This window comes from Cyprinodon tularosa, unplaced genomic scaffold (assembly GCF_016077235.1).
Source record: "Cyprinodon tularosa strain WSP-4 unplaced genomic scaffold, ASM1607723v1 ctg55, whole genome shotgun sequence".
Taxonomy (NCBI): Eukaryota; Metazoa; Chordata; class Actinopteri; order Cyprinodontiformes; family Cyprinodontidae; genus Cyprinodon; species Cyprinodon tularosa.
In genome coordinates this window covers 499,092-521,168 of record NW_024039285.1, presented here as the reverse complement: position 1 = coordinate 521,168, position 22,077 = coordinate 499,092, and the positions used below count along the sequence as shown (strand labels likewise).

Here is a 22,077-nt window from a genome sequence, read left to right as displayed (position 1 = left end):
TGATACGTCAACTTTTATCAGTGTTTTTAAACTGCAGTATCTATACCTCTACTTAAGTAACAAATGTGTGTACTTTTGACACCAGTGCTGGTTTCAGGTTTTTTTTTTATGTTTTTATGATAATTTCAAAAATAAACTACAATCAAGCAAAACCTGTTTCTCAAATACAACATTTTACTGTTCAAACATATTTTCAACAGTAATGAATGTGAGGTTTTTTGCTGAACCAATAATGAATAAGTTAGATTCATTAAAAGTATTTAATGGCATTCATTTAAAAACAAACACTGCTAAGCAATGTTTTGACACATTTCCTTTTGCAACAGCTTCAATCTAAATTGTGTGAAAAGTAACAATTTTTAGATTTTAAAAAGTATAGTGACCAACATCCTTGTTTCCAGCAACTACAGTGTTTGGCAATAAAGGGTAGCCAATATAAGCAAAAGCAAGAATGTAAAGATGTCAAACAGATCGTAAATGGTTAAATGAAATAGTAAATATTCTAAGAAAGCCATAAAGGATCCATCTCTTTGGTTCATTAGCTATAATGCAGCTAGCAATGTCATCAAACCAGGCAGCCTTTCACCTATTTTACAACCTGCTCTGACCTAGCTATGTAAATTCCTAGTGAGAAATGAGATGACCTTTGACAGTAGAGTGTAATACCAACAAAAGCATCGGTTTTATACAATGTAAAACAGAGATTTTGAAAACACACATATATATATATATTTCTCATTTTTCTTGTATTCTTTTTAAACTAAACATCTGGGTCTCTCACTGAAACTTCTTTACGGAAGAAAGTGACGCGTCCAGCAGGGAGCACGTAAGTGGCAGGCAAATCATCCAATAGCATTCTTGGACCTGACCGTAAACATTCCAAGAAATCCACACGCAGCCAATCACCGGAAGGGGGGGGCGGAAACCTTTTCCTCTCAAGTTAGATAGGTTCACAGAGGCCCAAACCCCCCCGGGGGTAAAAACTGAATTATTACCGAAGAACACTGACGTTAGTTGGGCAGTTGAGGAGCGGATAGGATATGTGTACCGGACACAGCCTACAAACCGCACAGCTATAACTGTAACGGGAATAATAATACACAGACTCCAAATAATTAGGTGTAGCACCGGTGTAAACAGCATGTGAAATAAACAAGACCTACCCAGAAATTTTCTAGGAAGTAAGGCGTTAACATTTTGTTCCTTTCCACTTCGCCGCAACTCTTCCAGCAGCTGTAATGCGACTTTAAACGCGTAAATCATCCACCGTTCTCTCCCCCAGTTTCTGTTGTGCCTTTCACCGTTTTCCTCCTCTCCCCTTTCTTCTCCCTCCCCACCTCCAGACTCCACCTCCGCCAGACTGAGCTCTGTTGCTGCTTTTCCCAGCGGTTCCTTCCCCGGACTCGGAAAGAAACAGCGCTACCACCGGCGGTTGGAGAGAGACACGTGCTGCCTTCAGGGGCTCTCCGTAAATTCCTCAATCAAACAAAGGAAAAAAATTTTTATTAATTTATATAACAAACCAATAGTGTACAAAGATTCGTTGTATGGCAAGTCTTTTTAACATAAATTCGGTTTCGTCTGACCATCCGTAATTACGTTCCAGATATCTTAAAATACATTTTGACTATCCGGAATGGTAATTTAAGATGACTGTTTTTACATTCTGATTAGGAAGAATAATAATTCAATATATCTTAAATTACATTTAGACTAGTCAAAATTCCTTTCAAGATATCTCAAATTATGACACCGGAACTGTTATTTAAAGAGTCACACGCTGATTTAACTTCTCCTGTGGATTAAACTGACGGTAAGGAATTTTTTAGGAATGATTCTCCTGGAAGCCCATTAAAAAGATCATTACACATTTTGGCTAGTCAGAATTTCAATTTAAGATATCTTTAATGGAAAAGCTAAATAATGAGATATCTTTAATTCATTTAGAGATATCCTAAAAGGAATCTTGAATAGTCCAAATTACAATTCAAGAAATCTTTATATTTGTTTTGTCTAGTCATTATTTGCTTTTAAGATGTCAACAATTTAGTTATCACTAGTCAAAACTGCATATCTCCTATCCTAAAATACATTTAAGATATCATGAATTATGGTGGCATGTGAGATATCTTTAACTAGAATTATGACTAGTCAAGACTAAAATCGAGATATCTTGAAATTATTTTATGACTAGTCGTAATTTAATCATAGATATCTGAAATGTGTATTTCAGATAGTCAGTAATTCATTCTATATGTCTTAAACTGACGTCTCCATACAAGTTAATGGTAAATCTGACATCATTTCGACTAGTCAAAATATAATTAGAGATATCTTAAATCGCTAAAACGCCTAGTCATAAAACTATTTAAGATATCTTGAATGTAAAGGCGGTACGACCAAATTTATGTTAAAACGGCTTGCCATACTCGTTGAGGTACAAACATTACAATATGGGTAGGGGGGAAAAAAATAAACAGAACTTGGGGCTAAAAACAAGAACAGATACATAAACAATAAGGCCAATATAGAGCAAGATTTAAAACAAAAAAAAAGTAGAAATACTGGCAGATACTTTTTTGGCAGAAACGGATTTCAAATGTTTCAATGAGGTGTAAAACAATTTAAATTAGTTAAGAAATAAATCAAAACAAGGAGTAGAACCTCTCCATTTACAACAATGTATATGATAAGCAAGAAAATAATATCAACCATATCTGAAATTTTACTATCAAGGTCATCAACATAATACAACATGTTTGGATGTCCTCAATTTTAAGGGACAACCAATTTTTTATGTCTCTCCGTAGTTTGAAAGAAAAGGGACAGGAAAAAAAAGATGATTAAGGGATTCATCCAGAAAAATCCAAAAAGGCACAGCTTGTTCAATTCAAATCTCTTGTGCAAAATTTTATTCACTGGGTAAATATTTTTCACAAGCGATTTGAAAGTTAGTCTCTTTAACCTTTTTTGAAACTGGCCATTTAACATACCTAGAGAATGCCTTCTTAAATAAGGGCAAATTATTTTTGTCAGAAAACTATTATAGTATTCATCAAATAATTTATATTTGAAGGCAGTCACAAAGCATAATCAAAGGAGTATAACAATAGCTCATAACACTTGGGTGAAGTTGCCCCCCCACCTTTTTCAAATGTCAAATGTTTGTGCTACGTTTCTGCTGGTTTGTGCAGCAAAAATTTTTGTTTGTGCCGCTATCATTTTAAAGATATAAAGAAGAAATGTTTGTAGAGGTCATCAAAGATCAACCAGCCCCCCACCTTTAAATCAGATGAAATGGGTGTCAATTAACTCCGTTTGTGCTGGTTTGTGCAGCATAAATTGCTGTTTGTGCTGCTTTGGCTTTGAAGACATTAATGAAAATGTAAAGGTCAAAAGGTCAACCAGCCCCCCCACCTTCTTCAAATTAGACAAAAATTGGTGTCAAAAGTTTGTGTTACGTTTGTGCTGGTTTGTGCAGCAAAAGTTTTCGTTTGTGCCGCTATCATTATAAAGATAAAGAGATGTTTCTTTGATGACCTCTACAAAATATTATTAATATCAATAAAATGATAGCAGCACAAATGAAATTTTTGCCATACAAAAATATAACATTTTAAAATTAATTTTAAATATAAAATATATAAAATAAATATATTTAAAACTTAAAAATGCATATTTTGAAATATATACATTTTTTGTACTGCTATCATTTTAATGATAATAATTGTTAGTAGAAGCCATCAAAGATCAGTTAACATTTGTTCATTCTGAAACTCTGAATTTCATATAAATTATAAGTTGCCAACCTATGGTTATATAATTTTAAACTGTACAAAAATGATAAAGGCACAAACAAAAATTTTCGCTGCACAAACGGAGCCGAGTTAACTGACACCCATTCTGCCTAATTTGAAGAAGGTGGGGGGGGGGCTTGTTGACCTTTGATGACCTCTAGAAATATTTCTATTTAAAATGATAGTGGCACAAACGAAAGTTTTTGCTGCACAAACCTGCACAAACATAGCACAAATGTTTGACACTAATTTTGTCTGATTTGAAGAGGGTGGGGGGGCCAACTTCACTCAGGTCATGTGTCAGTGAATTGGTGCAATATAAATAAACTGAATTGAAATATTTGCATCATATATATTAATGCTCTAGACTTCCATATCAATGCATTTTTGCACCATGTATTTGAATCACTGCTGCAGTTTATGAAATGAAAATGTTGATTTTGCCGCTAAAATGAAATTCTGTTTTGTATACACACAGTGTATACAAAACAGAGATGAGATGCCGGATGGTGCCAAAACAGAGATGAGATGCCGGATGGTGGACCAGAATCGCTTCGGAGCCGTACGGAAGTCTTTCTCCATGGCCTCTCCAAACTCCTCCCACACCCGAGTTTTTGCCTCAGCAACCACCCGAGCTGCATGCCGCTTCGCCCGCCGGTACCCATCAGCTGATTCCGCAGTCCCAAAGGCCAAAAAGGCCAAGTGCACATATGGACACCCTTATGCTTGAACACGGTGTTCGTTATGGACAATCCATGACGGGCACAGAAGTCCAACAACAGAACACCACTCGAGTTCAGATCGGGGCGGCCATTCCTCCCAACCACGTCCCTCCAGGTCTCACTGTCATTGAGTCATTGATTGTAAATCCTAATTGTTTAATTTCAAACACAATTAAATATTTCAGGGGCACTGTTATGAGGATGGGCAACCAGTAGATTTGTAACTTTCGGGGTCCCTAGAGGGTCCCAGGTAGTAAGTAACCAAAGATTGGGCTTTAAAAGAAGTTGACTGAAACACTTTGACAGGTCTCATGTTTCGTAAAATCTTTTATAATAGTTTTTGAAATGCTCTGTGCTTCCCCCTTTTCCAATTTTTTTGAAAATATATATTTAACATATTTGCTTCAAAATCACCTTCACCAGTACTTTCCTGTCCTTGCTTTGATTTTAAAAAACAAATAAACAGATTCTTTTAACAAGTTTTAATTAAGTTTTTGTGTGTGTGAGTTTATCCTGCTCTGACTCATCTAATGACCATCAAACTCTGCCTCAAGAGGAAAGATGTAAAATGCAAACATGTTCCTTTGATCCCACAATTATAAACTGCAAAATCTTTAGAGCAGAAATACACTAAATAATATATTAATAGGAGTTAAGCTTTATCAAAAATGGTTTGTAGTTTGTGGAGGGAAGTCATCGCTGAAAGAAAAATTTAAAAGAAGAAAAAGAAACCAGCAAACTAGAAGAATGTCATCTTTCATTTTTCTCTTTTCACAAACTAGTTTTAGGTCAGAAATGTGGCAACATAACAGGTCGGTAGCATTTAAAAAATGTCAAGGCGCTGCTTTCATATAAACACAAAAAAGTACTTTTCCATTGACAGATAATGCTCTAGTGATTATACTGCAAACATGTGTGGTTATGATAGGGGAGGGTCAGTTCTTAGCCTTGGGGAAGGGAGGGGGAGGATGTAAAATATCCTGATTACTTCCAGTCAAGACATTTTTAAAATGATTTAAAGAGTATTGTTTTCTTCAATTATGGTCACCCAACAGCTGTGTGGTTAAATCAGCTTTTGAACAAAATTTCGATTCTGTAATTATCTAAACTAGTTTAAAAAAAAAAAAAGGTTCCTAAGTATATAGTATAAGTATATAGTTATGCTTAAAGGTTTACATACCCTTCTATTAAAGACAGAAAAAAATCAGGAAGAATCTAGGAGGAAAATAAATTGAAATTTGACAGAATAAATCAGTTCTAAAAACGGAAATCGTATATCTGTGTACATATCAATTAATAATAGTAAACAAGCCTGATGAAGCTCCTGTCACTGAGCAGAAATGTGAGACATCCCTGCAATCAGGTGTTTTCTGTAATGCTCAGTCGGACTTCAGCACCTGTTGACATGTATGTTGGTTCACTGCTCATGAGCAAGGCACTTTAATTTGTCAGTTTTTCTTCATACAAAAATTCTAAATCAATTTCTTATTTTACCAAATCATTAAGTACATTTTTTATTTCTTACCTTTTCAGTTTAGTGTTATTTGAATTACAAGTGTGAATTTATCATTTTCTTTAATGGGGGTGTAATGTAAACAATCAAGAACAACTGTATATTTGACTACTGTAGGACTAAAATATAACTAGAGTCTAAAGACTAAAATAAAACTGTCATTCTTTTCATTCTCTTGGCTTCAAACCGTCCAGAGCAGAGTTGAACTGAGGTCGTCTTAAGGCCTTTCTTGGACCAGTGACAGCAGGTCTGCTTTAGATAAGCCCATGAATTTAACAAGACCAACCTCAAGCTGATGCTAGAAACTTGCAGCAGAAATACAACATTAGTGTAATTTAGGACTCTGTTCAAGGCTGCCAGTGTTTTAATTGTTAATGTTTTGCACAATCTGTGAAGAAACAAGACAAAGACTCCCCATAATGTAAACAATTTATTGGAACAATGTATAGATTCAAGCAATGGTAATCATTCACACCCACTTTATCATCTTACAAATATTACAAAATTACTACAGTACAATATAGAGTCTTTGCATGATCCAAAATATTTGGTGGCCCCAAAAGTATCACTTGTTTCTAAATTCAGCAGCTTGTAAAAAAAAAAAAGAAGAAACCAAGTCTATCAAAATTATGTTTTTGCTTCTCTTAGCAAAAAAGGTGAAAGGCAGATTAGCTATTGAAGTTAAAAGGCTGATTGGATTACAGAATACAGGAGCTCAGTCATCGCTAACTACTGGTAGGTGCTTTATAAAATGTAGTCGTTTAATAAAGCTCTATAGAAAGTCAACATTTTTTTGATTTTTCAACTTCGTATTTCTGGATTGGTTTCAACACAGTATACTGAATATATTGCAAATCAAGGAAATCTTGCTCTTATGGCATTTATGTAGAGAATACACTAAGGTCAATCACTTTTGCTTTAGGTAAAAGGTATACGAAATATGTGCAAGTTACCATTGCTGAAATTATCTTTATTACCCTTAGGTTTTTGACAGCTCACAGTGCTGCAAGTAACACATCTGTTAACATCCATGTTTATCCATTTCTTACATGAAAAACATCTTTTTTTTTTTACTACTTTTTAGGACTTTAGGGGGATGCATAAAAGGTGTACACATTAAGAAAATAAAAAAACAACATAAAAACACTGGAACACAAGCAACCTGAGGTTTACACTTAGAAAAGACATATTCAAGTGGTGAAACAACTACAATGTTTAGCAGCGGTCAAGTCAGAAGGACAGCACAGTAACGACGGGCATTCATTTGTGTTGGGGGTTTTTTTTTGTATAGACGTACATTCTTTTAGTGAAAGAATATGAGGACTGAACACACCCCGTCTAGCTGTGATCGCAGCGTTTCTGTGCACGCCAAACAGCTGGAATGTGCCAGACATAAAAAAAAAAAAACCCAAAACGCTTCCAACAAAAGAGTTATGGGGAAACACACGCACAAGTCTTTGCCTCTGTATTCCATGATGCAATTGTTACCTATAAGAAAGACGTCACAGTCCCTTTCAAAAGTGCTCAGTTTTTAACATTTTGTTCAACTATAAACACCAATTTAAACTCATTTCATTGGGACTCAGACATGGAAGCGGCTCCAGGGAAGCGTTTTATCCAGCTGCACAGACAGGCTAGGTGAGGAGAACATCTCAGGTGCTCTTTGGTCACATGAGATGAAAAGGAAACCTTTTGGTGGACTTTTAAAAATCTAACAATGGGTAATAAAACGAAAACAAGTTAGAGATATGCTCATGCTGAGGTGAAGCTGAGAAGTACGGCTGCAACTAACGATTATTTTGTAAAACGATTAATCTGTCGATTTTTTAAAATAAATTAATAATCGGTTAGCCAAAGGGCCCCTAAAGAAACCTTTGGTGAAATTAGACCAGGTGAAACTCAGACTTTTCCACTTGAGTTCTGGATAGAGCATATTGACAGATGAAAACTTTTCTTTATCTTAAATGCAAAATGTTTATATCTTTTTTTACAAATGTGATATTACTGCTCCAAGTGGGTTGCTCTGACAGCTAACCGTTTCTATCCTCAATTTAACGATTAATCGATAAGTAAATTTGTTGATTATTTCAATAATCGATTAATGGCGATTAATTGTTTCAGTAATATTATGAACCGATGGGTGGAGCTAAACTGTGGGCTGCAAAACTGACGTAGAGGTAGAGCTTAAAACGGCTTAGTTCAAACCATGTTCATGTATGAGGGGGAAAAAAGCTCAAAGTCCAGGGCTAAATCGAATAAAGGTGTTTTTTTTTTGCAAGAAGCACTGTTAGTTTTGGGTTAGTTTAAATAGCAGTATGAGGGGTAATATGCGAGTCTCTAGCTGTGCAAATGTGCTGAGACTTGCAGCAAAAAATAAAATAAATAAAATTTAAAAGAATTAGCAGCTGTGAAAATTGTTGAACCCAATTAAGACTATTGAATGATGAATCACTTTCTTGCAATTCACTAGTATTTATCATAATGTGTGGTTGTAATGTAATTTGTTGTCACAGCATAAAAACCTTCAAAAGGGGTATTAATACTTTTGAAAGGCACTGGAATTATCTCCATCACTATAAATCTACATTTTCAGTCCAATTGCATGAAGATGCTTATTGCATTAGGTAAAAACTTCATTTGAGCACCTATAATTAATCATCCGCCATCAATGTTGCAAAGATTCAAATACTGCAGAAAATTACTCTGGCCAGCAGAGGAAAAACAACTAACTGGGTTCGTTAATAAAATAAAATAAAAACTACCATCATGGAATACATTCAGGCTGTAACCTTCAACAGTTTTGACACTTAAAAAAAAATATAGATACAACACAGAAAAAGCAGACACATTAAACATTCTTCACAGTATTTTAAAACTACATCCATCAATGGGAGGAGGGGTTCAGGGAGAGCACGCCGTTACGCAAAGTTTATATGCGTCCCAGTGTCATCAACTTGAAGCTCTCCTCCCTCCCACTGAATGTTTTAGCATGAGGGGGCCACCAACATGCAAGACATGAAAGCATCCAAGTACCCCACAGTGACAACCACCCGACACAGTACAGTCATCCTCAGGATCATGCTTTTAGCACAGAACAACCAGGAACAGAACTTTCTAAATACACAGAAAAAAAACATGTTTGACACTGATATTATGGGGCAGTGGCAGCTCAATGGCGTTAATTAAATCCAAACATCACGTATTGCATTAACAAATGTTGAAACACGTAAAACACAATACAACAGGTGAAAATAGCTGTTGTGAAACGCTCTGAAATGATAAACTCCAGACTGAACAATCACTTTTTCCACTCGGCTCATGAGGAAAACCTCCTTGCTGTCAGTAATACATCCTTCAGCATGTTTGCCGATCAGCATCGAGCAGCCAGCTTCACGACCCGCCCCTGCTCCATTTACACTACCCTTTTTAAACCGTGCCAAGATAACAGTTTAGTGTAAATGGAACGCAACTGAACTGGACCATGCCAGATAACTGTACCACACTAAATCTAGTACTAAGTCACGGCATGGTTCACTTATGGCTCGGTTCTCTGATTAAGAAGAGCATGAGCAGATTGCTTCATCTCCTATCTACAGTCAGCATCCAGTGGTTGGTGGTAATGCACATAAGTTGCTTGACAACCACCATAAAACAGAAGAACTGTAAAACAACAACTGAAATCTTTTCAACACTACATTTTATAAAATGGCTTCAAAAGAGCGTGGTGCAACCTGGGATTACGCAGAGACAGCCTTCTTCGTCTGATCTCCGCAAACAACAAAATATCACAATTATAACCAAACATAACTTCCTGAATGTTACGGGCACCGCCATTTAGATTTGCTTGATTCCCTCCTTCAGTCCTAGAGAGCAGTAGTACCATAGATCATCACTTGGAGGCGAGGAACTGCGCTAGCGTGATGTGTAAACGGTCGTAAGGAACAGAGCTTTGCACGGTTAACTGATCCAGGCTCGGTCCGAACTGGGCACGGATCGTTTTTCAGAGGGTAGTGTAAATGGGGCATAAGAGGTTTAGCCTCACTGGAAGTGATATATTTTTGGCGTGTTATCCAATCAGGCCTCTACTTTCTCGCTGCTAAACTCAAACAGGGATTTATCATAGAGGCTAACAGGCAGCATCCTGCTGCTCCAGAGTGGAGGAGTGATCGAGTTCCAAGAGCGGCTCATCAGCTGTGCAACACGCTCATGAAATGAAGCGCATATGTAATGCAGTTTAATGACTACATTTCTGAAGTTTGACAATGCACATTTTACCAATAATTTAACAAAAATGTCCAGTGGAGGTTTAGCCTCCCTCGTCTTCAATGAGAAATCGTCACTGTTATGGGATATTTGGTTCTGATTGCAGAAAGTCACAAAGCATACGTGTTTTATATCACTGAGGTCAAAACACAGGTTGCCAACCTGCTTCCACTTCAATTTTCCTTTGGAAATTTCCACCATTAAAAAAAAAAAAAAAAACTGTTTTAGGCAGATAAAGATTTGATACGCTCGCTAAAAAACAAATATAAAATGAAATAAAAATGTCACATTCACACCACAAAAAACAAGAGACTCATTCCAATGTCACATCACAGCTGAACACGACCTAAACTCAGCGTAGACCCTGCCATGCTACGTTACAGACTGCTGTTGAAAACAAAATTAAAAGTATTTTAAATATAGATTACACAATCAAAGAACAACCTTATCAAATGGCAATGACGGCTGTCAACACACATCACTAATGTTCAACAGCTTTTCACAATATTATAAGCATGCTACCTAATCCCAGAAAAGCTGCTCTTGAATTGTGCTCCCTGGTGATTGAATGAGGAGGCATTCGCCCTGCTTCAATGTTGAAATAATAGGTTACTTCCTTTGGATGATATGCAGCGTTCTGAAAGTACTTTTTTCAGAAGTGGATTCGATAAAATGCTTTCTTAGCATCAGCTGATTTGAGATGAAGCATCTTGATAATCAACCTAAAATCTTAAGATTTATTTTTTTAGTCTAGGAAATCTATTTATCCTGAACTAAAATCTCACACAGACTCATCAGTTTCTCCTAATATTTACCTTCTGTGTTCCTGAATGATATCTGAAGAATTAAAGCAAAGAAAATAAAAGTGATATTGTCCATTATTTGTGATTGAGATGGTTAAATTAAAGATCCTCCCATGATAAGGTTGAACTGCCAGTTTCTGTCCCTCCCCAGCTTAGCGCTTAAGGGCACTGAGAACTTGCAGCTACCATCACCCCTCCCACCCCTTCCTCCAGGTCAGGGAGGGGTCTGCACCCTCCCTCCCCTGTAAAGGGTTAACATGTTCCCTGGGATGGTTCCCTATCTTGTCTCCCATGGTGAATGACCTGTGCAGAGAAAGAAGAGTAAAGGCAACATTACTCCATGTATCGACATCTAGAAATAAAATTAAAAGAACGAAGAAACTGACCCCGCGATGAGGTACAGTGCTGTGGAAAACCTTTACACCCCGTAAAAGGTAGTCAGTCGCTCCTTCAAAGGCAGCGGGAACTGATCTGAAAAGTGCCTCCAGTTCTCTTCGCCCACCTGGTTCTTGAACCCGTGAAGGATCTGAAATCAGACACCGGGACCACTTTAATGCCAAGCTGGAAAAAAAAATTGATATTCAAAGCAGACAAAAGACATTGTAGTCAAGTCAGCTAAGTAAAAAAAAAGCACAACATCTGATCAATCTGTCGTTTTAAGTGATCCACTTCACCGTCAACAAACCACCTATTTGATGCCTATGTCAGGCCAAGAAGATGCTTTTCCCTAGCAGGAACAGGGAAGCTGGTCACTTGTTTGGAGGAAATCCTCTAACATCCAGTCAGTTATGGTGAAAGGCTGCTAACACAGCCTGGTGGTTTCCTCCTGTGTAAAGAGAGTTTTCCTCTCCACTGTCGCTACATTCATGCTAGGTATAAGGGATTGCTGCATAGTTGACCAGATTATGGAAACAAATGTCCTCTGTTGAGTTTCTTTAGATATAAAACTTAAGAAATCTGTTAGAGTTATTTTAATCAAGTAATCCTGAGCGTAAACATGTTAATTTTCCATAAGACCGACTGGATTAAAAGGAGCTATATAGGATGCATCTTCCTTACTCATTATTGCAAAAATTAGTCACAATGGGAAAAAGTTTATGGAGTAAAAGGCTGGTTATACTCCCCCATCAGTGTGTCGCAGTGAGCTTGTCGCAGGTATGACGCAGATATTTTTGATTTATGCCAAATATTGAAGCGTTGTCTGCACTATGTCATTCCACACCACAACGCAAGTGGGACAATCACGAAGTAGCTGTGGATCTAGATACAGCCGAGGAGGTGAGGAAATGGAGGCAAGTTTGTGCGACAATGGAGGGATATGGGGGCGAAAAAGAGCAGGGATCCAGGTGGAAAAAGGGTCCCAGCGTTCTCGTGTACGTAGCTTTTCTAGCTGATCCATCTTCATGAGTCGTTTTCCACAATGGTAGTCATACAAACAAAACGAGCCGGAAAGTACCAAACAGGAAATGCGCATAGTGTAGAGTGGATGTAGATTTGACCAATCTACTCCCGTCTACTCCTTCAGTCATCTACAATTTTGGAGAGGAGCAGCAAAGTGTCTGTGATAACTAAGACGAAAATCAGCCTTTAGAATAGCACCTGTCATCACAGCTTTAGGCCACTAGGGACATTTTTTTATTGTTTATCGTTTAATTTGACCACATCTTCGGTTAGCTGTTCTATATTTTTACACATTTTACCTTGTAGAACATTTCTCTGAGATCTTCCTTTGGGTTTACCCAGGAGGCCACTGCGTCACAGAAGAATATAAAGTCCTGTTCCAAAGAAAAGAGGTGAGGCAACATTTCATCTTCCAGAGCCATAGATAAACAATTGGGACCGACACTCACCTGAACAACACCTCCTGGATTTACACTGATCATTGTACAAATTCCTCTGAATGCAGAGTCTTTCTCCTCATTGTCTCTTATATTTCGCAGAGACGTGCACCTGACAGTAGGGATGGCCAAGTTCAACATTGAATATATCAAGATCATTACACAGTGACACATTAACAACTTCCGCTTCTTTAATTTAATGCTAATTCAGGTATTTAGAAATATAGACAGCCTACTGAATCCCTAAATTAATCAATTTCTTAGCTTTAAAAACTTCTAACATGACCTGTGATCAGTACAACACCATAAGCATGCACACCAAACAAGTCAGTTTTTGCATGTAACACAACTACACTGACTAAAAATAAATAAATAAAACATTACTGTTGCCTATATGCAGTGTGTTCAGCAAAACCTCATGTGTAGCACCTTGAATTTAACTTTTGTTTGTTTTAGAGAGATTTACTAGAAAAGCTTGGGATAGTTCTGGGACAGGTCATGCAGCTGGGTGACTAGGAAACGAGAAAGGGATTTAGGAATGCTCTTTGGCATTAAAAGCATCCTTTCTCTGTTTTTGAACCAGCAGGCATGTGACAATTCTGATCCCATGCATCTTAGAAGTTGTTAGCGACAATTAACAATGGCACAAAAAAAACAACAACTAGAAATTAAACAACTTAATGTGTAATACATGAAGGTGCTACTGAGGCGATAAAAGAAAAATCACAAGTAGGACCTAAAAAAAGGACAGGGTTAGTCACATGGTTGGCAATGATTACAAACTGATAAGAAAAAAACTGAAAAAAGAAGTTTGTTTTAGAAGCGAGGAGGAGGAGGGAGAGGAGGAGAGGAGATCAGGGGAGGAACAGGCGACAGAGGAGAAGAACAGAGCAAAGAGAGAGAGATGAATTAAATAAAAGATTGAATAATACACACCAGGGTCTTATAAACTGCTGTAGCATGGGTGCCACCTCTTGAGGACAAACGTAACCAAGACGACCAATTGTTATTGCTAAGGTAACGCAATCACGGTTACACACCACCAAACGCCAACGAAGACATGAGCAATGAGGAGGGGGGAGGAGAAAAAATAAAGAAAAAACAAACAACTCAGAGACATAAAAATCAACAGAATCCGTGTATGATAATAAAACAGAAGACTTCACTAGCGTTGATTACAACTGCCCCCCCTCGGGCGTGGGCAGGAATGTAAAACATGGCCCTCTAAAAAAAGACATACAGATCGTTTAAGGGAGAACACATCGACAACTCTCACAAAGACATTCATAGAAACAAAGGCAAACATGGATGTCTGCTTTCAGAAACCCTAATGGATCAAACAATTATTTTATTTTTTTTTCAGATCTGGTAAGAAAATAGATTGAATGTCATTAGCTTAACTTTAAAATGCACAATTCCAGAAACGGGGGATTAAAAAGAAAGGTGTGGCTAATGTAGCTTTTCAGAGATTTCTCCCTTAAACTCACAAATGTTGATTTCAATCAGAAATATTTGGATTTTTTTGTTTTTCTTTTGGAAAAGAAAATGACTTATTACTCCAAGCCAACTACATGGAGGGAGACTAGTATCCAGCACAGCAGGTTCTTATGAGGCAGAGAGGAGGGAGGACCTAAGTTTAAGAGACACAAAACTATGCAACATTCTCATTAAACAAACAGGCATTTATGAACAGTCCAATGAAACATGCAGAAAGCAGATGGTACGCTCATTAGAGTAAAGTTCAGTGCAGGATCAGCTGATCGGAGGCAAACTAAGGAGGGCCGCAGCGCTCGCCAATAATTCACAGCCACGCAGCCAGTTACTCTGGCATGAAAGCGACTGCTTTATATTTAGTTCCAGTCAAACCGGCTTTCTTTATTTAACCTCAGTTTTACATGACTGAAAAAAAAAATATCTGACTTTGCATTTCTTAGAGCTTTGTAAACGTCCTTCCCTTGAACCATTTCACTTTTATTCACAATACATTTGTTAAATTTGGACGTCTTGCATAATAGATAAAAGCAGCACGTAGTGATAAAAATCTGAAAAGTGTGGAGTTGTTTTCTGAAAACACTTTGTTAAAACACAAAAAACCTTTCAGTAAAATTGAAGCCGCATCGCTCTATACACGTCTGCCGTTGCCAATACTTCTATGCTTCTTTGTCTTCCTCTATCAGTGGTGGTTCTAGATCAGATTTACTAGATTTACAGCACGCAACTGAAATAATTAGTTACAAAATAATTATCTACTCAAAGATTAAATAAATGTATTCTTTGCCATATTAGATCAACCTACATGAATATTACTTATTTTGACTATTTAAATGAAAATTACAAGTTTTAATCCAATTAGATTTAAAATGTATGTAAAACCGATAATTTCATCAGTAACAAGTTTGAGTATTTTTTTTTATTTGGTTCAAAATGATGACTGAATCATCACGTTATTATTAAATCTAATTTAAAACAGGATGGTAAAGAAAAAGCTGAAATGGGTCCAAGGAACCCATCAGTCACTATGTCTGCTCCAGCACACTAGATTCGTTTTTTTCTCCCTTTTTTGTATTATGACATCAGTACAGGGGCTAGGACCAGTTCAACAGGGGCACTGCCCCCTGTTGGCCACCATTTAGAACCACCCATGCTGAAGATAAGTCAGCTGCAATGACTACTTTGCATCGCCAACCATAAGTCTCCCCTAATGCAGCTTTACATGAGAGTAACGTGGAACCCGCACACAAAGAGATTAATTGTGGCCAGAATGAATGGAGCCTTTCTGTAAACATCTGATTTATAAAGGCACTTTGAATAGATCAATATGCTGGTGAAGATTCTCAGTCATCCAGGCCATTGTCATTCCAAAAAAGTTAAAACACAAACCACTGGACTTTGTTTTCCAAGTTTGAAGACATTTGTTTCCCCACAGAGACATAGGCCAGTATCGGGTATTGCAGACCATCAACGACCTCAACAACTCCCCATTACCAAGGGGCGACCTGTTTTTTCCGGTTCAATATGCACATTTTTTAAGCCATAACAAGGCTTTGTTGGGCTACTATATGAAGCTTGGAGCTCAGAGATAATCCAGGCATTTTGATATGAAAAAGCTTCCTGGATGGGAAGCAAAACGTGTTCAACAAAACTTGGGAAACATAACACATATTAGTGCTATAAAATTTTTCCTTTAAAAGTTATTTCTTCCATTATGACCTGTATTTTGCATTATTCATACTTCTATCAATTCTTTGATCAGGTTTGAAGTCCTTCTTTGAGCAGAATGCAGCAGAGCATGACACTGCCGCCACCACATTTCTCTCTATTCTGGTATAAATGCTCACTACTTCTCAGCAAACTCTACTAGGGCTAAATCAATTAATCAGATTAACTGTGATAGATCGATTATTGAAATAACCTTCAACTAATTTAGTAATTGATTAATCATTAACTGGAGTATAGAGACTCTAAAACATCTCTAACGGACAGAGTAACCCAATTAGAGCAGTAACTATAGCAAAATTGTAATAAAATATACAAACATTTTGCATTTTAAGATGTATAAAAAAAAACATTTATCCTGTCAATATCCTCTATCTCAAGTTTTAGTTTCACCTGGTATAATTTCATTTAAAAATATCTTCTTTACAGAATATTTTGCTATTATTAATCGACAAATCCAAATTGTTGCAGCCCTAAACTCTACGTCATTTTACTTTGATTTGTGGTTGTATAACGAAAAATTGTGGAAAGGTTCAAGGGATAGGAATACATTTGCAAGGCACCGTCTGCAAGAAAGAGGAAAACCATTTAGCCGGTGGCAATGTTTGGGATTTCTTATTTGAACTTCATGATTACTCTAAATACATCATGTATCCTGCATTAAACATTGGCCAGTCTTAACATTTAACACCTATTAGCAGAAATGCATTCACATTTAAAGAACAGTAAATAAAAGCAACACAAACTGACAGCAAACAAACAGGTACACCTCTAAAGAATGCCTAATTTGTCTTTTTTTGGCAGGTTATTACTGTTCCTAAAGGTTAAAAACATAAGCAGAGATTATCTAGAGGTCTGAAACACATATCTAAGCTCAGTGCTCTATGTGTGCTGTTCAGGACTTCTCTCAATCATTCAGGATTAGCCGTTAACTAATAAGAGAAGTACGCCTTTAGTAACTATGTGAGGATATCTAAGCTTTTCATCCTGTTGCGTCCTACTGAACCCATCAGTCCGTCCAGGTTAGTGGACTCCCAAAGACTGAGCCCTTACATGGTTTTGTTCATTTCAAGAGCGTCAGGAATTCATCGGCAGGTTTTATTTTCTTTTATCTCATTTTAGAGGCCTCTGCACCAGGCTGTGAATCAATAAGTAAAATATCTGAGCAGATTAGGGTGAAACCAGCAAAACCCATAAGGCTCATTCTTTGAGAAACGTTGTTTGGACGGAGATTAGAAGGCTTAGACGGCCATCCCTGTGAGTGCGGTCAGTACTGACTGAATCAGACTTAAGAGACTATGTGAGGACTTCCCTGTGTGGCTGGCTCAGCACTACCACCGTGTGGTACCTGTGTTTTCCAGCAGAGTCTTTGGAGTATTGGGTCTGTTAATGATCTCCACCAGCTGGTGCAGCACCATGGCAATGTATGGCTGCATTTCAGGCCCTGTATGTTTGATTCCAAGTAGGAAATAATGTTATTTTTTAAAAACCTATAACTAGGTTGGAAAAAAAGGAGGATCTGGAAGCATTTCACTCACCCATTTGTATGGATATCTCTCCAATTGCCCAGGTTGCATTGTTGCACACAGATATTAACTCTGGGTTCAGATTTGTACCCAGTATGGGCATAAAATCAGCTAAAAATAAAAAGAAGAAAATGATCAGTTTTGGGATTGACTAAGTGACTTATTACCAAACTTGACTTCAAAGACCATAAGACATACCGATGCAGGGTTTTACATGTTGAAAACAGGCCTTAGTGAGATCCCCAAGCAGAGCAAAAGAGCTCTGACGCACCTCAGGCATTTTGTCCTGAAGTTGTGAAAAACATACAATTAACAAAACATGTCAGTCTACCTGTTTATAAAGCAATGTGCTTTGGGCAGCTCTTTACCTGCATGCACTGATACATGAGAGTCAGGATGTTGCTGCGAGCAACCAACTGCTCAATGGTGCCACCCAATCCCTCAGCCAGTCCACTCAGAAGATCCAGAGCCACGATCATGAAGTCTTTGTCTGGCGCCTCATACTGATCAGGTTGTGACTGATAAAGCTGAACAGTGAGAAAGAAATGAAGGATAATCACTACTAGAGATGTGACCGGTTACCCAACTATTTTTTATAAAATCAGGAAAGAAGTGTGGAAACTATTTTGATTGAAGTTTATTTCTGAGTGGCATTAATAATTCACAGGGAAATTCACACCGCCTGGGTTTTCCCTTAAAAAAAAATAAATTCAAAGCCGAAATTCAGCAGCTTTTTATATTAGTCATATAAATGCTAAAGTTAGCCTAATAAGCGTAGTAAAATTTCCCACTTCTAAGTCAATCTACAGATATCGCTTCTGCTAAATGATAAAAGTATTGAATTGTATTGCCCTTTTGTAGCCTAAATAATTTTAAGTCTTGTGTCAATATGTAAAAAAAAAATCCCCTTAAATAGTTTCGAACATCTCGAAGTTCTTAAAGTGAAACTCACCCCATGTGAAAATATAACCACCCCCGCACATTTATTTAGAAAAATGTCACCAAGGCAGACTAAGAGTCGGGCTGTGGTCAGTATTGGAGAATGTGGCGGCTAGCTTAGCCTAGCCTTAGCCTGAGGCATGGAGAGTTTTAGGTGCAGTAGAAACAGATGAGGGCATCAAGTTAGCAATACCTAGAGCTGGTGGGGCTAACGAGGAACAGGTCTGTGTCTGAGTGAGTCGTATTTATACCAGAACGCAGAGCTATGATGACGAGGGCTCGTGCAGTTAGGGCTGCCATAATTAAAAAGATAAGATGATGGAAACCCCATGGCCATAGTCATGTTATTGCAATGTATCCCTTTATTGTAAAACATTGCTGCATATTAAACATTATCTCCAACACTTATCTAAAGAGCAATGAACTACTTTATGTAGGATTTACATATGGTAGTAGCACAAGCACCTAAAGGTGGTCTTTTGGTTTGTATCAGACAACATTAAAAATACACTAAATAATAATTTTAGTTTGATGCATAAGATGTATGAAACAAGCAGAAGCTCATCTGCATACTCCATTACAGCAATCATTTGATCACTGATTGATCACAGATTTTTTTCTGTCCTTACGGGCGCTCCCCTGACTGTGCAGAAATTAGGGAGAAAAAAAAAAAAAACACCATATTTTAGGATATATTTGTTTGCTTGTATTATTTTTCTTCTTAGACTGTAAGCATGATTTTATCATTAAATAGCCATTTATATAAATGATAATGAACTTAACACAGACCATCAGTAGAACCACTGTATAATATTCCGTACCATACTGGCCTCAGGAGATGGTTGGTGTATAAGGACTGGTGTTTGGTTTGCTGCTTTCTCAGTCTGTAGTGTTCCTTTACTAAGCACCACTGTAAACACTTGCTGCCAGCCTGACATATTTTATGATTTTCCTCGTACTCATCCCTGCTGACACTGTCCAGCCAGGGATTTTCTTCTTCCCACTCATGTCAGTATTTTACAAGCATTTCCTTCTGAGGAAGTGGTTAAGTATTGAGCATAATGAGGTGGACAGACAGCAGGGTAGATGTGTGGGAGGGCTCTTTCTTGGCAGCGCATGGAGCTCAAGAAGTCCTGCCTAGAACCGCCACATCCATTCAGCTGATCTTCGTATTGTTTGTAAGAGTTGCTGTTTGTAACAGAGTGTTATGGACTTTTTTTAAAAATATGAAACAAAATTATTTTCATTGTTTGTTTAATAAGGCCCAGCTTATACAGTCTAAAACACAAGAACAAGGTTATTTTGGTGTTAATATACACTTTAGGTTTTATAAAAAATAACCAGTTTTTGATCACCAGATGTAATCTTGGTGCATCTCTAAAACCCATGAATAATTATCAAAGTAAGATTAGAATCAGTGATTTTTCAATATTTTAACCCGTAAATAAATTTGACTTTCACTCACTAAACAAAGCGGAGAGCGTATGAAGTCATCCGCATGCGCCGTCTACCATTCCTTCATCCTGTCCGCTGAGCTGCTGCTAGTTTTACTCACATGCCTGGAAGATGTCTAGTGCTGCTACCACAGATGATCTCGCTCTTGAAATGGAATTGAATGATTCAGATTAGCTAGCCGAATGAATAGAAGGGGGTAGAGCGTAGCCGCCTGTGGCCCTGGCTGCCTGTCACAACTCCAGTCCACATGTGCGGATGACGCCATACACGCGCCGCTTTGTTTTTAAAACGTATAAATATAAAAAATATAACCACAGATCTCTGGGGGACAGTGATTCACCTACATGTATTGAATGCTGACGTACTATAAAGAATAAATTATGAACAGTTTAGTTTTTGCCTTCAACTCGTTGCCCATGGGAAGACGTTACTTGGATATAACCTAACGGAATATCTTCAGAACAGCTCCAAATGACACAAAACTTATATGGGTGAGTAGAACATGATCTAATAACATAAAATCAAGGGCCCAATGTAAAAATACCGTAGTTTCTCTTTAATAGACTGGTTAGATTGGCTTTTCTGAGCTCGACAGACTCACCATAGCCTGGGCGAGTGTCTTCTGGACCAGATTGACGCATCGCTGGTAAACCGGCTCACAATAGGGAAGAAAGCCACTTTGAAGGGCTGTGGCTACAGATGATAAACACTGAGGAAGGCAGAAGGGGAAACCTTAAATTGAACCAAATAAAAGTTGTGTGGATACTTTCTGTACCTGGAGGGAAAACTTACTTCTAATAAAGGAAAAAGATCTTTGTCCTCATCTTTGAGCTGGTTCCATTTCTGTATCAGGGGCGGCATCAGCATCTGGATGTATTCCTATTACATTCAACACAAAGTTAAAAACTGTTATGTTAGAAATATCCTCAACAATCTCACCCAATAGAAGTGTTTTTTTTTTCCTTTTACCTTCAGGAAAGCCTTTCTAGATTCATAAGATCTGAGAATGGACTTACCACCACTAGCACAACAAAAGGTAAAAGGAGGAAGCAGACGATAGCATGTGGTATGTCAAATTCACACAAACTAGGAAGCCAAACCGCACATTCTGTTGCTGCATACCGGCTTGTTAAGATGATGTCCCACTGAATCTGCGAGCGTCCCTATGGCATCGTACAGAATGAGCAGGTTTTTGTGCTGGTACTTATTGAAAGCAAACACCAGCGTGTCCAGGATGAATGCCAGGTAAGGTACCAGCTCTGTGCAAGCCTCTTCCTCCAGGGTGGCAAAGGCACTATTGGGAGTAATCACAATTAGTGGTTATGGTCGGTTATATGGTGGAGCATGGTATCCACTCACATTATAACTTTTTATAAGCACAAAAAAAAAAATCAAGAAGTTTGAATTGGATTTTATGGATTATATGAACACAGTAGTTTAATGAAAGAGGATACATTATATTCAAATTTGGTTTAAAACAAGAAAACAAGTAACATTTGAAAGAGTTTCCTGGTATTTTGAATTTAGCCTCTTTGTTCTAAACTTCTAAAGCAAATTTAGCGGTATAACCTAATGAGGACACCAAACCACACTGGTAGAGTAGATAAAGCCAAACTGTATATGATTTAGTCTCAATCCAAATACTAGTACAATCATTATTTGAAGATGTATGTGTTTTGTTAGAGAACAGTGAGCATAGCCAGTTCTACACAAAACTTACCAGGGGTCTGTTTATTACTGATCTTGTTGAATGAGCTGAGACATGGATCAGCAAAAGCTCAGAAAGATAGGGGGGAGCTAAGCCATTCAAACATTTATAAACCAGGAACAAAACCTTAATCCAAGAGAACATTATTCATAAAGAAACCAATAAACCTCAGGTAGAGACTGAGGCAAAGCTGAGGGAGAATCTGTCAACAAGACAACATTTGGACTTTCATTCTACAAACTAACACTGCATGTCACATCCTTCCCACAGTAAAACAAGGTGGTGGTGGTATCATGC

The 22,077-nt window shown here is 37.6% G+C and overlaps 2 protein-coding genes across 12 annotated transcripts in view; both read right to left on the bottom strand.

Annotated features, from left to right (window-relative positions):
* Positions 1-1,372, bottom strand: part of fcho2 (FCH and mu domain containing endocytic adaptor 2) — a 72,351-nt gene extending 70,979 nt beyond the window's left edge. For 4 of the 7 annotated variants that reach the window (XM_038304947.1, XM_038304949.1, XM_038304950.1 and 1 more), the window contains exon 1: positions 1,164-1,372. In XM_038304947.1, coding sequence (XP_038160875.1) covers positions 1,164-1,196 — 33 coding nt within the window. In that variant the 5' untranslated portion in view covers positions 1,197-1,372. The remainder of the gene's footprint in view (positions 1-1,163) is intronic. The other 3 variants (XM_038304953.1, XM_038304951.1, XM_038304954.1) reach the window with 2 other exon arrangements.
* An 8,905-nt stretch (positions 1,373-10,277) lies between these two features.
* tnpo1 (transportin 1) overlaps positions 10,278-22,077 on the bottom strand; it is a 34,602-nt gene continuing 22,802 nt past the window's right edge. For 4 of the 5 annotated variants that reach the window (XM_038304957.1, XM_038304956.1, XM_038304958.1 and 1 more), the window contains exons 14-25: positions 21,195-21,366; positions 20,865-20,951; positions 20,674-20,781; positions 18,047-18,205; positions 17,877-17,964; positions 17,691-17,789; positions 17,501-17,596; positions 13,873-13,948; positions 12,949-13,048; positions 12,799-12,873; positions 11,485-11,624; positions 10,278-11,401 (exon numbers count right to left, since the gene is read on the bottom strand). In XM_038304957.1, the coding sequence (XP_038160885.1) occupies positions 11,517-11,624; positions 12,799-12,873; positions 12,949-13,048; positions 13,873-13,948; positions 17,501-17,596; positions 17,691-17,789; positions 17,877-17,964; positions 18,047-18,205; positions 20,674-20,781; positions 20,865-20,951; positions 21,195-21,366 (1,168 nt within the window). In that variant the 3' untranslated portion in view covers positions 10,278-11,401; positions 11,485-11,516. Of the gene's footprint in view, positions 11,402-11,484; positions 11,625-12,798; positions 12,874-12,948; positions 13,049-13,872; positions 13,949-17,500; positions 17,597-17,690; positions 17,790-17,876; positions 17,965-18,046; positions 18,206-20,673; positions 20,782-20,864; positions 20,952-21,194; positions 21,367-22,077 lie in introns of those variants that run through there. The other variant, XR_005282464.1, reaches the window with a different exon arrangement.